This window comes from Bidens hawaiensis, unplaced genomic scaffold, assembly GCF_021521415.1.
Source record: "Bidens hawaiensis isolate Kalapana, Puna unplaced genomic scaffold, B.hawaiensis_p1.1 tig00006961_1, whole genome shotgun sequence".
Taxonomy (NCBI): domain Eukaryota; kingdom Viridiplantae; phylum Streptophyta; class Magnoliopsida; order Asterales; family Asteraceae; genus Bidens; species Bidens hawaiensis.
The window spans coordinates 131,056-145,158 of NW_027491477.1; the positions used below are offsets into that span (position 1 = coordinate 131,056).

The 14,103-nt window shown below is 38.6% G+C and overlaps 2 protein-coding genes across 2 annotated transcripts; both read right to left on the reverse strand.

Moving 5' to 3' along the window:
• Positions 1-941: 941 nt before the first annotated feature.
• Positions 942-4,748, reverse strand: LOC143633957 (uncharacterized). The gene is made up of 4 exons (XM_077102163.1): positions 4,235-4,748; positions 3,677-4,047; positions 3,274-3,571; positions 942-1,101 (listed from the first exon to the last, which is right to left on the reverse strand). The coding sequence occupies exons 1-4, from the start codon at positions 4,397-4,399 to the stop codon at positions 961-963; spliced, it is 975 nt and encodes a 324-aa protein (XP_076958278.1). The 5' UTR covers positions 4,400-4,748; the 3' UTR covers positions 942-960.
• A 2,633-nt stretch (positions 4,749-7,381) lies between these two features.
• On the reverse strand, positions 7,382-9,901 carry LOC143633981 (L-ascorbate peroxidase, cytosolic). The gene is made up of 10 exons (XM_077102182.1): positions 9,856-9,901; positions 9,019-9,148; positions 8,614-8,788; positions 8,460-8,525; positions 8,307-8,355; positions 8,118-8,203; positions 7,963-8,042; positions 7,791-7,893; positions 7,642-7,700; positions 7,382-7,556 (listed from the first exon to the last, which is right to left on the reverse strand). The coding sequence occupies exons 2-10, from the start codon at positions 9,135-9,137 to the stop codon at positions 7,541-7,543; spliced, it is 753 nt and encodes a 250-aa protein (XP_076958297.1). The 5' UTR covers positions 9,138-9,148; positions 9,856-9,901; the 3' UTR covers positions 7,382-7,540.
• Between the last annotated feature and the right edge of the window lie 4,202 nt (positions 9,902-14,103).

The following is a 14,103-nucleotide window of genomic DNA, read 5'->3' on the forward strand; positions in this document are numbered from 1 at the left end:
ATTTTTCATTAATACTTAAATGATATAATTTTTGCAATTACACAACACTGACTATTTTGAAACTAAGTTGGACAAAAAGGTTTAAGGTGTGGCTGTAACAGTTTTGACCAGATCAAATTTTTGTAAAATTTTTTGTTAATTTTCTTCTTAGGCTGGGGGAGGCAACGAAGAATACATGAAGGCGGATTTTGATGCAGTTCAAGAAGAATGGTTGAGTTATAAGATGAAGTTTATTCTCCGATAGTGATATTTATAGTGTTGAACATTAACCAATATTTTTGTTAACTTTGGGAACATTTGTAATATTTTGACTTACGATGTCTAATTAAGAAATGAAATATATAATTTTGCAGCTATAATTGTGCCATTAATGTAAATTTTAGTAATTATGCATATATATATAGTATGACACGCATAAGTGCAAGTCATATATTAGTGTCATAAATGGAGGGCATGAAAGCGTGTCATAAATGTATGTCATAAACGCGTGTCATTAAACATGACACGCAGATGTGTGTCATATACAATTTATGACATGAGCTTCCACTACACGTATTTGCGTGTCATGAGCACCCTTTTATGACACACATTGCGTGTCATTAAAGGTGTTTTTTTGTAGTAGTGCTGTCACGTCATGTAAAACATTTTGGTAGGCCAAAAATGTCATACAAGTCACATGATTTTATCAATGGTCAAATCACATTTATTTGCTAGCTATAGTCAAAAGCATCATATTGGTCGTATAATATGCCATCCATACGATTATATGGCCATTTCCTCCCTGTCATGCATGGCAATTTTCTCCATGCCATAGTGGTCTTGCGATCAGTATGACACATCAACGGTGTATGGATAATGTGTCATTGATATTTGATTAGATTTGTCCGTTTATTAAGGGGAAAAAAGGAACCATTGCTACGTGACACTGATAATTGATTTTGACATTCATGTTACATGTTTTTAACTGGCTAAAGCATGTCGCAGTGCCGCTTTCTGTTCGGATGTTAAATTTGTAGGAAACTTGACTTCAAACTGTACCTTTAGATCTCCTCTACAATCAGGATCCTTACCGACAGGCATTCCCTCTTGGCTAACCACTAGCTTGTATGTAACATCCTAAAATTTATAATGTTAAATAAAGAAAGTTACGTTTAGTGATTTCGCGTTATTAATTAATTAATGTCGAGTAAAGAACGGATCATGGACTTAGATTAATTAAGATGGGTTAAATGAGAATGGGCCTTAGGTCCATGGGCTTTAAGGGATATAAATATCCCCTAAACCAACCTAAAACCCTAAACCCTCATTTCATTTCCATCATAATCTCTACACACTCAAAAACACACACATACACTACACCATATTCGGCCGAGAGAGAGAGAGAGACATCCGAGACCAAGAATCAAGCCGACCATTATTAGATATTCAATATACGAGATAACCAAGCAAACCGCAACCACACCGAACGTATAAAAGGTATGTTCTTGACCTTTAAAGTTTACGTTTTATTGAACGTTTAGCCTTTTGAATGTCCTTAAGCTTAAAGATCCAAGCTTTATAGTATATACGGGATATATATACGACCGAAAATGGTTAGGGAACGTTAGTGGGTGATGTCGAACCATAACAAGGGTATTAAAATCGCCAAAATGCTTGATAAAAACCAAACCCGTAGCTAAACTGGGCAACTTCGCCTGCGAACTGGGCAACTTCGCCTGCAAACTGATAACTTCGCCTTCAAAGCTTAACTTCGCCTTCAAAGCTTAACTTCGCCTACGGCCAAGTTCGCCTAACTGGTAACTTCGCCTAAGGCCAAGTTCGCCTAATTGATAACTTCGCCTAAGGCCAAGTTCGCCTAACTGATAACTTCGCCTAAAGCTAAGTTCGTCTAACTGATAACTTCGCCTAAAGCTAAGTTCGCTTAAGGTTTAACTTCGCCTAAAGTTAAGTTCGCTTAGAAAATAAATTAAAAACCTAATGAAAAATGTGTTAAGACAGTTAATGGAAATAAAATTTTTCCAAGCTGACCTGACAGCTCGACCCCAGCCAGGGGCTCTGCCCCTTGGACCCTGCTAGGGGCTGCCGCCCCTAGACCCCGCTGCCAGGGGCGCTGCCCCCGGACCCCCGTTCGTTGTGGGTCATATAAAGATAGAAATACAACATGAGTAGTAGTAGTTAATTGATACGTGTAAATATTATACAGTTAGCCGTGCACAGCTCAAGAAGGGAATAACTATTAACGGAGAGCGTAACAGGATTCAGGTGAGTTTCTAGCCCCATTTATGTGTTATGTTTTCGGGGCTGTGTGCATACTCGATATGTTTGTTAATACGCTTATCCTAAGAGATAAGTGTATGCCTTATGTGAATAATGTGATATGTATGAATGATGGCTTGACGGTACGTGAACGATCTTCGGATATTGCACGGACTGTCAGGTTGTAACGCTAAGTATAAGGTAAGTATGATATGTATGCTTATGTGTATGAATGTGATAAAGTTAATAAAAGAAGGAAATGATGGTTGTATGGTTACGAAGAGGGTACCGGGCCCTAATAATACTCGAGGTATGATGTATGGTTGTATGGTAACGAAGAGGGAATCGAACCCTACTAATATTCGAGAACTAGGGAACCGAACCCTACTAATATTCGAGGTAAGAGGGTACCGAGCCCTAATAATACTCGAGGTATGATGTATGGTTGTATGGTAACGAAGAGGGAATCGAACCCTACTAATATTCGAGAACTAGGGAACCGAACCCTACTAATATTCGAGGAAAGAGGGTACCGAGCCCTAATAATACTCGAGGAAAGAGGGTACCGAGCCCTAATAATACTCGAGGAATGTAGGGCGTAATGCTCTTTATAACGTAAGATATGAAAGTAAGTTAATACAAAAGAAAGTATGAAAGTATGAAAGTATGAATGAAATAATATAAGTTTATGTGTATTGTATAGTGTATGATTAACTAGAACTCACTCAGCGTAGCTGACTTTTAGTATGCACGCAGGTGAGTAGGATTAGGCAGCTCGCTTGAGGAGGCACGTGGCACTGAATAAGAGGCTGGCATCGGAAGACTCAAGACGTTTAAGTTTAATGTTTTGTTCATTTTGAAAGACAAAATGATGTTTTAAGACAAGACGTGTTTTGTTATGAAATGTTTTATGAAAGCTTTTATATTCCGCGAATGTTTTAATTAACTCTGATATTTAGAACTGCGTTTATGAGTAAATCCAACACGAAAGTAGGGCTACTGGTAACGGGGCCTTACATTGTATCCGGGTGTAATAATGTCAGTTACCTCGATGGCAAGATCTCTTTGATCAAGTGTAGTGATATTAACCGTGGTTCCTTTAAGTGCCTCCGCTAATGTAACCTTATAGTTAACAAAGAGGTCATTATCGTCTCTTTTGTAGATGTCGTGTGGCTTTTCGTCTACTACAAACACTAGATCAGCCGGAAGCTCATGAAGTTTTTTGTTCCCTTTATCAGGAAATGTAATCTTCGTTCCTCTTTTCCACCCCGGCTTTACATCAATTGTCAATATCTCCGTTTGTAGTGTCGATTGTCTGTCATTTAGGCATTTAATTTGTGAATAAGGGTCATTCATAATAATATTATTGTTATGTCTAGAAATGAACATGAAAAAGAGAGTAGCTACCATTCATGCATACCCATTGGCATCAACAACTGTTCTTGAAATCTTCATCTTCCTTGTTAATCCAATATAAAGTTCGTCAAGGCTACAAGGCAATTTGCTCTCCACAGGCGCCGGTTTCTTTCGCATATTTGCACCATCACCATCGCTCGATCCTCTAAACTTGCTATCATACGCCGTGCTTCCATTGGAGTGGAACTTGGTGGACCTCCTATTTCCGGCTGTATTGAAATCAAAACCGTCACTACCAAAGAAATCTTCAAAGATATCCTCAGCAGGTCGACCTGTAAACCCGTTTTTGTTATCAGAACCATGTTGCGGCATGTCTTTTAAGCCTTCTTCACCACCATGATCGTATAATGACCGCTTATGTGGGTCACTCAATACCTGGATATCATCAATGCATAAACCATAAACGTCTGCCATTAGATAGAATACATTAGTTACAAGGTTTATTGTAATTATCCTTACGAGATATGATTTGATTAGGTTTTCTTTTTAATTACCTCACATGGTTTTTATTATTAAACACATGCGGTTAACAAAGAAATTAAGATATGGTTGTGGTAATTACTTTGTAAGCTTGAGATATTTGAATGAATTTGGCTTCAGCCTCCTTCTTGTTGTCAGGGTTCTTGTCCGGATGCCATTTCATAGCAAGCTTTCGGTATGACTTCTTCAGATCATCATCATTCGCAGTCCTGGATATATTCAATGTGTTATAAAAATCAACACTCATTCCTATATCTTTGTATGTGATCAAAACCTTAAGGATTATTAATCAATTCAAAAGCTACATGACCGGCTTTCCTAACAATCTTTAATTTGGTTTTCTTGTTATAGAAAAAAAAAAAGATAAATCTCTGATTTTCTGCTGCACTTTGGTTTCTAAATTCTGGTTGGTGCCCGAAAGTGATGGGAACAGCTGCTGGTTTGTAGGACACAAGGAACAATCTTGTACTTTGTTGTTTTTAGACAAAAGTCCCTTTTAGTTTGATGTTTTTTTTTACAATGATCCCTTTTACTGTCTATTATCAATAAAATGTGCTTTTCATGTGTGCTGGATATTCTCCTGTGAAGCTAAGAATTTCATGAGTTATTAATTTAGGGGGTGTTCGGGCAAGCTTTTACACTTACTTATTTGGTTTTTGAAAAGCAAAAACATCTTTGAAAAGCTTCAATTTAAAGCTTTTGAAGAAGCTTTGTCAAATACCTGTTTTTGCTTTTCAATAAGCAAATAAGTAAGTTTTCAAAAAGCAAATAAGATTTTCAAATAAGTGAAAAGCTCCATTCACTACCACTGCCATGCCTACTCGAGGCCAACCATCAGTCGATTGAGTGAGACCGAAGAGGGGTGGTGTGGAAGTCGCGGGTAGGCAAGGTCGTGGCAGTGAATGAAGATTTGTGGTGGTATTTTTCATGGGAAGGTGGGGTTTGGACGGTGGTAGTGATGATGCTCGGCCAGTGAGGGCATGTCAGGTCTATTGGTTGCGTGGTGATGGTGGCCGATCGGTGAGGGACAACAATTAAGCACCATGGTAGTTCATTTGTTAAATTTAATTTTCCTCGTGAGTGTGGTTTTTGGGATAATAAATTTTTAAAATATTAAATAAAGTTAAAAGACCGTTTTACCCTTGAGTTAACGCTGAAATGTAAACGAAATTAGTGACTTGGATTGTATTGGCAATGATTGGGAAACCTCAAGGTTCTTGTTGTTAACAATATAAACTTTTTGGACAAAAGTCGCAAAAATGACCAAACCTTAAGAACGATTTTGGCACTCTCGCGTTAATCTGGGTTTGAGACTAGCATATAGAAGCATCCCATCATCGAACTTTTCTACCAACGAAAACCCATATGCCTCGCCTTCTCTTACAGAAACTCTCCAATGCTTCAAAGGCAGTAGAGGTGAAACTTATGCAGCCCCTACGTGGCACCCATGCAGTCCCAACACCGGCATCCACAAAGTGATAAAACAATCCATTGGTCTAAAGCAAATCTGTTAACGCTTCAACACCCCCACATAGAGGTGCACAAATCGGGTTCAACTGGAAAACCCGAACCGGTTCGAAACCGGTTTTTTCACACCGGGTTGTAAAATGGCACCGGTTCCAATCAAGAACCGGTTTGGTTCCCGACCCGAACCGATGCCCAGATATGCTAACTTTTAAGAACCGGGTAGGGTATGAACCGGAACCGGTTTTTACGTAAAAACCGGTTCCACCGGTTTTTTTTGAAATTTAAATATCATAGCCGTTAGGAACCGGTTCCAACGGCTATATAGCCGTTTTTGATTCGGGCAACCCGTGTGGTGCCGACCAAACATCGGTAGTTAAACTAACCATGGCTTCTAAAGAATGAAAAGACTCGATTAACTCTTTTTTAGCACACTCCCACAACCTGATACAATGACGTCTTAAGGTAGTACGACTTACATGTGTGTATCTCGGTTGTAGAGTTTCGCGAATCAACGACGTCAACTCCGGGTCATCAAAGTGGTTAAACGGCAAACCTCGTTGAATAACGAACTTTGCCATTCTATCTTGAACTTGAGTCGTGTTGTAACGAAATAGTGTACCATCTATACCCAAGTCAATTTGATCGGTCGCGCCAATCACTTTCAACGCCTTGCAATATGGCTTCTCGATGTGCTTTCTCAAAGTAGAGTTGGAATCGTGCTTTAATATTGAACCACATAGTTTGCAACGAGCCTTTTGATAACCTTCGTCGTCCACAATCAAATCCCAATTCTTCCATATGTCTTGGTTGCGGTTATGGTTGACTACCGTAACAACCCTTGGGTCCTCCGTAACAGGAACAGGGGCAACAAAAACACTCTTCTTAGCCTTCTTGTTAGTTTTTTTGATGGGTGCCATAATAATATTTAGTTGGATGGTCGGGTAATAGAACGGGTTTGCTAAAGGAGTAGTATTTTAGTTTGTTTTTGAGTTTGGTGGTGAAATTAGTGGTGGAAAACAAGTTATATATAGGTTTGGGCATCAAAAACCGGTTCCAACGGCTATATTACCGTTGGAACCGGTTCCAACGGATCTATTGTCTCTCGAAAACCGGTTCCAACGGCTATATTACTGTTGGAACCGGTTCCAACGGCTAATTGGTGGCTAAAAAACCGGTTCCAACGGCTATATTACCATTGGAACCGGTTCCAACGGCTACTTTGACTTTTGTTTGACTCTTCAAAAAAAACCCGCCGGAACCGGTTTTTCCGGGTACGAACCGAACCGGTTACAATTAAGAACCGGGTAGGAACCGGGTTGGAACTGATACTAACATACATGAGAACCGCGTACGATTTTCGGGTACAAAAATACCCAAACCGGGTATTGTACCAACAGGGTTGGAACTGGAACCGGAACCGGTTCCGGTTCTGTTCCACCAGTTAGGTTCCGGAACCGGATTTTTTGTGCACGTCTACCCCCACAAACCAACAAAGACCAGTAAAACCAATTCCATGTACTGACTACATACTATATCGGTTTAATATTTTATATCGGTTTAGATGGTTTGATTGGCTTTAAAGGTGTATAACACACCCCTTCAACCTAGTGGTGAAAGGTCGTATTAGCAAGATGGGATCAAAACATCCAATACAGACCAAAGACTACTGTCTTTCCCAACGATCTTGCCCTTCCTGTTATCAAGGCAAATAGCAAGTAGCAGCTTACGGTTCAGAATAAAAACGACACAATCAAACAATTAAAACCAAAAGCTGACCAAGTTGATCAAGTAAAACTTCCATGGGTGGGTTACAATTTGCTTTTTGTAGTCTTAAATCTCTAGCCAACAAAACAAAAACAGTTTCAAATTTCAAAACAAAGATCTACTAGCAGCTCCCCTCCCTTACAAACCCATTCATTCCTTATGCCTCAGCAAATCTGCAAATCATTCCACACGAATAAAAGTCAACACATCATTTCTCCACATGTCAACGTATGAAAAAACCGAAGTTAGAAACTCTACCCCAACTCAGAGAGTTTCATGTGGGACACGGCGTAGTCAGCAAAGAAAGCATCCTCATCCTGATTCAAAACAAAACAACAATATTAAGCATTCATTGCAACGACATAATGCACTAATTATGTATTAATGTTAAAGGTACAGCTACGCACAGCAGCATATTTCTCAACGAGGGGTCGGAAAACAGAGTCTTCAAGCAGAGCTTTGTCAGTAGGTAGCTTCAAGAGACCCTCCTTCTCACCAGCAAGAAGCTCTCTGTTTACAACTGATATTTAGGATTTCGATACAAACATAACCGATATAGTATCAAAAACTAAAACTTACGTGAAGTAGCTGTTGTCAAAGATAAGCGGGTTGGAAGTCCATGGTCCTTCGAATCCAGATCGCTCCTTGTGGGCAGCTCCCTATATGAAACGACATTAGAACAATTGCTCAATCAAATCCAAAATAGAAACAGGGAATCTAGTGATGACACTAACCAGAGTGTGGCCACCAGACAAGGTCACAATGTCAATGTCATCAAGACCCATGGTCTTAACAAACACATCCCTCAAATGGTCATTTCCTGAAATAATTCACAAACAATATATCTTAATAACTTCACTTATAACATATAATCAAATAGACATAAACTTCTAAAGTAACTAAAAGTAACTAAATTCACTAACCCTTGGTTGCATCGGGAAGACGGCCTTCAACTGGGGGCTCCTCTTTGTCCTGAAGCAATGTAAATAAATTAAGCCATTTAATCATAAAACATCACGACCAAAAACAAAATGAAATTCTACAATTATACGCTTTTTCAGGTAAATAACACTAACCTCCCTTCCAGGGTGGAAAGGAACATCGGGTCCTCCAGCAATTTCAACGGCAACGACACCAGCCAACTGCAATAAAAGGTTAAGCATATCAGCATCAAATCAAAACACTAATCCAGACAAAAACCAGTCACACACAACACAAAAGCCAAGTTACCTGATAGAAATCAGCGTATGAGATGATGGGAAACTGTTCCTTAATCGGCTCCAGTAGCCTGACAGCAATGTCAAGGCCATTGTTGGCACCATGGCTTAGTTCAGCCTGGTGCCTCATTGTACCAAAAGGACCACCAGTTTTGGTTTTCACATCATATGTACCAGCAGAGTGCCATCTGTTTTTGTTAAAACACAATTGTTTTAAAACTAATTGCATAATTATGATTCAAAGTATAAAGCCAAATAAAAATTTATTTATCAGCCCAATTTAGAACCATAGCAAACCGATTGCATTCATGTTAATCATATCAAATACATCTCACAAAATCAATACATTATGATTATATCATAGGACTAAATGAGCAGATTACCAGCATAAGAAAGCGTAAATTAAAGAAAATCTTACGCGAGACGGAGCATCAAAGGAGCACATCTCTTGTCAGCAATGAATCCTCTGAGCTTCCTCCTGGCTTTCTCAACAGCCTTCTTGTATTCCTCACTAACACATGGATAGCTCTTCCCCATATTACTAAAACCTAAACCACCATTTACGAAAACAACGATAAGTTAACGAATCAAGCGAGCGCTAATTACGATATTCAACATTTCCACCAATTTACACAATTACACCATGTCACCATACATTATTATCAAAACCTCAGTAGCACACAGTTCTTCCAAAATTTCAATATCGATCGTGATAAAACAGTCAAATAATCAAATGTATGTTTTAAGCCTACTGCATATAACTAAAACTTACAATAAATAAAACCTCACTAACATATCAGTATCACACACATCTTCAAAATTTTCAAAATCGAACGAGATAATATAAAACAAACAAATACATGTTTACGCCTACGAAATCACACTGCATCTTCATACTGTAGCTAAATAATACAATTTCTAAATCTACAGTATCATGTCTAAACATGCATGTCAAACAGATCCAAAATTTCAACATCAATCGACTTCAATTAAACAAATACATATATTTAGGCATATCAAATCATGACTTAAAAGTCAACTCACCAACTATCCCCAAATTAACCGATCAAATAAGTCAAAATCCACACATTAACACAAATCAGCACCAGATTCATATATAAACTCAAAATGCAACACGTCAGATCGATAATCACAAGCAAATTGTATAAACAATGTACAAACAATAATACACAGGCGATCCGCGATTAGATTGATTAGTTAGAATTCAACAGATCGATATGATAATAAGACTAACCTTACAATCGAATCGATAAACCCTAGGATGATGAGTGATAAAAGTGGAAGGTTCCAGTAGCTTTTGTTACGGCCGTTGGATTGGTGTAATATGTGGTTCAACGGCCAGGATTGGTTTAGATGAGTTGTGGAAAAAGAAATCCAAATGGCCGGTTCGGGTCGGTAAATAATACGTCAAAATCCGGCCACAAGAACATTTGGTTTTGTGTGTGAAAAGGATCCACGTTTTTAATAATATTGATTCTCATACTTGTTTCACATATTTTATACTTATTTCAAATATTTTGTGTGCTATTTTGTCTCATCTTATTATGTTTTGAGTGAGTTATAATATATTTTGAAACCGATGGTGGTAGTTATGTCCTTTATATGCGTTCATTTTTATATAAAGTGTCAATTAACATCATCATCGTACTCAGTATATCCCACCAATAGCAAAACTATGTTAGGGTCTAAGGAAGTTAAGATGTAGACAGCCATACCTCTACCCCATAGGGATAAAGAGGTTGCTTCCGGTAAGACCCCCAGCTCGATAGTAGTTTTGCATTAAGCCTTGGACATAAGGCACATAGCACTCAATCATCGGGACACCGGCTGATCGGTGCATGTACCCTTGTCTTTCGGCTATCAACACCACCACATGATGCCTGATTAACCTTCCGTCACTTTTAACGTTATTTTCATGAGATTAGTAAAATAACGTCAAAATTAGTGCAATTTCACTTTTGCCCACCCGAGGGTTCACACATATATACATTATATACGTGCACCGCAAGCAGGGCATAGAAAGTGTCAATTAACATTTCTTGTAAAGATATTTAATCTGTTAAGTGACTTCCTATTTCACATCTTAACCATTTTACAACCTCATTAAAGTGAAAATGACTAACAAACCAAGTAACTAATGTGTGGTTAACGTATGTTGATGTTAAATTTAGATTTTAGGCCACTTTAACCTTTGTATATACTAGCATCAATAGTTATATACATATTTTGTTGGGTATCAATAGTATACGGGTGCATTGTTTAACTTATACCTTTATTGGATTGTCACCCTAGCTTTTTATTGGTGTATTTAGTTTAATTTTGCTCCAAGTAATGTCACGGCACGTGTGTTGTCAACAATGGTGTTGCAATAATGTAGGTTTACGGGTTATGATATCTAATAGTGTTAGGGTTATGATGCAGTTTAGGATTTTAATGTTGCTAATAAGAGTTTTGATATCGTATCAAGTGGTGGTAGTTGACACTTCACGTGATGACCGTGAGAAAAAATCAATGAGAGAAAGACAAGATAGTCATAAAATGGAAATTATGAAAAGATGCTGCATTTATGCGATATGATAGAACGTATCTTTTAAAATTACACAAATCATTCATGATTTATTATCCTTTTTACTTATGTATTAAAAAAGCAATAAGTGGGATGGTTCATGTGGTTCCCACAAAAAGTTTGGTCTACACTTAAACTACACTTAAACAACCAAACCATATAATATTGATTTATCAGTTTTTTTATTTAAACGATAACTTTCTTTTTTTTTGTATTTTACCTATCGTACTCTCTAATTTGAAGAACTTTGTCGTCCCATTTTGACCAGTCTATGTTGTCTTAATCTGACTCACGCTGGCTTCAGAGTTTGATTGGACGTTTCCCCAGGAAATCATATCGATGGCTGCCACTTGACTCTCGTTGTGCCGTCAGTAGCAAAACTCAATGACGTAACACACGGTGGGACGAAAACTCGGGTGGGCTCGGGATCCGAACTGACAAACTCGCAAGGCCCAGCTCAAATTTTTATTGTCAATATCCACCCAAAATGACATAAATGAGAATTGAAATTGGGTCTCCACTGGCGAACACAAGTCTTCCTGCCACTATGCCACCATTAAAGAATTTTTGTTTACCAATTAATAATTAGTTTTAACTTTTAATTAAAAAAAATGTGAAAAGTTATTATTGCATTCTCTGCCTTGTGTATTTTAATTTTTCTCCTATTCTTTAGTCCATCTCTTACTTCTATGTAACTTCTAAGTGACAACTTCCGGTTAATCTATCTTCAACGGCAAGCACATATGCATAGAGAATCACAATAAATCTAACTATGTGTTATAACAAAGTTCAAAACAAAAGGGTTGGAGTCAAATTGAGTTAAGTCGACCTAGCACGGTTTTTGAGCGAGCTGAGCTCAAGCTCAATTAGTCAGCTCAGTTTAAGTTTCAAGCTCGAGCCGGGCTAGCCCGACTTATAGTCGATTTTGGCTTGAGTTTGTTCTGTCTTAGCTCAACTCAACTCAACTCATTTTCGACCCTACCTGAAAGCAATCAAAGTAATGCGGTGGGTTATTTACAAAAATGGAGTTGGGGACCTGTGGAGTGCACCCATCTTTTCATCATAAAGATGCAAAAACTACTTTTACTCTTATGTTTTATTTTTTAAATGCATCATCATTAACGCACGGAGAAATTCCACAAATTCATCTGTTCATGTCTAAAGATCGCATGATTGGCAAATTTAAAGAAAACGTGGATCGAATAAGAGCATTCTCATCTCATTCATCATCCTTAGACCATGTGTACTGGCGCGTTATGGCCGCGTTATGGCTCCAAAACGCGGGGGGAACACCGCCCCCCTGCGTTATGTTGAAGTGAATTTTGGGCGCGTTATATCTAAAACGCAAGAATGGCACGCGAATCAAAAAATGATACCGTTAAGAGCCGTTGGATTTAAAAAAAAATTAATTATATTTATACTATATAAACAAACCAAACTCATATTTTTTAACATATTCCTTCCAATCTACCAATTTACATAAATATTTATATCTTTTACACTAATATTTCTATCATCATGTTTCCAAACAACAACCAAAATATTATCGGTTTCGGTAAATATGCCCGTCAAGCCAACCAAAATCCACAACCGAACCAATCTACCGCGCCGACGCCAACCGTACCCGTCCCGCAAATGTATGACCCGCAAATGGCCGCGTACTTTGTACTTCTACAAAACTCTATGCCAAATGCGGTGCCCGGTTTCCAAAACCCATCGACAAACATTTTTGCGGGTTCGGGTTCCCAACCCGCCCCGGAGACCCAACCCGAGGTCGAGTTCGTGCCGGAGACACAACCCGAGGGCGGTTTGAGCCAACGCGGACGTTCGAAAAAACACGCAAAGAAGCCCGCCGGCGAACCTCGGGTTAAAAAGACGGTGATATCGTGGAGTATCGACGAGTGTGTACTATGTGCTCGTGCTTGGTGCCAAATATCGGAAGATGCCAAATGCGGTAGGTTTTTAAAATGCATATATATATTTTTTAAATTTCTTATAACAAACATTAAACTTGTAATGTTTTTATTTTTTTAACGAACTATCAAAAAACGGGGGTATTTTGGCACAAAATTATAGAGAGGTTTCACAACCTTGGCGGGGACTCGCGTCGAGAAAAAGATTCGTTACTGTCGAAATGGGGCGACATAAACACCAAATGCATGGCTTTCCATACGGTTTTCTCTCGGATGAATCGAACTAGGAGTAGCGGTGTCTCGGACGCGGAAGTCATGGATAACGCGTTGGTTGAGTTTCAACATAAGGTCGGCGGGACCTTCAACTACTTTGGCATTTGGAAAGACCTCTTGAGGTTTCACCCAAAATGGGGCTTGGTGATGGATGCCGAAGCCGAAGCCGAAGGCGAAGGTGGTCCGCGTAAAAAAAAGTCTAAAACATCATCTTCGGTTGATCCAGACACGCCCCGTTCCGACACTCGAAACTTCAACTTAAGCGATAATGACCCCGTGAATACTACCGACATGCCTCGGCCGGGGGGTAGAAGAACCAAAGGCAAAGGAAAGGGGAAAGGGGCCGGTTCGTCATCGGCAACGGGTTCGAATCCCGAATTGGAAAGCCAATTCCAATTAATGAACTCTCGACTCCAAGATTTACACCAACTTGGAACCCAACGACTTCAATTAAATTTGGACGCCGTCGACCTACTTCGAAGGAATGAGATGGACAAAGACATCGAGATTTTATCAAACGAGCTATCCGAAGACGACCCGATAGTCCAATCTCTAAAAGCCGCTCGACGAGCGAAAATTTTAGAAAAATATAAATGAGTTTTAGTTTTATTAGTATTATTTATGTTTTTTTATTTTAATTTGATGTATTTTTTTTAATTTAGTTTAATGTAATTTTTATTTGGAAGTTTAATGTAATTTTTAATTTTATGTTAATTTATTTAAATGAATT

Excerpts from the sequence above, each read along its gene's own strand:
- LOC143633981 (XM_077102182.1), bottom strand. The coding sequence starts at position 9,137 with ATGGGGAAGAGCTATCCATGTGTTAGTGAGGAATACAAGAAGGCTGTT. Across the intron at positions 7,894-7,962 it reads TTTGACAACAGCTACTTCAC|AGAGCTTCTTGCTGGTGAGA; the intron begins GTAAGTTTTAGT and ends AGTTGTAAACAG. Across the intron at positions 7,701-7,790 it reads TCGTTGAGAAATATGCTGCT|GATGAGGATGCTTTCTTTGC; the intron begins GTGCGTAGCTGT and ends GTTTTGAATCAG.
- LOC143633957 (XM_077102163.1), bottom strand. The coding sequence starts at position 4,399 with ATGAGTGTTGATTTTTATAACACATTGAATATATCCAGGACTGCGAAT. Across the intron at positions 4,048-4,234 it reads AAATATCTCAAGCTTACAAA|GTATTGAGTGACCCACATAA; the intron begins GTAATTACCACA and ends GATGATATCCAG. Across the intron at positions 1,102-3,273 it reads TTATTACACCCGGATACAAT|CTAGTGGTTAGCCAAGAGGG; the intron begins GTAAGGCCCCGT and ends GTTACATACAAG.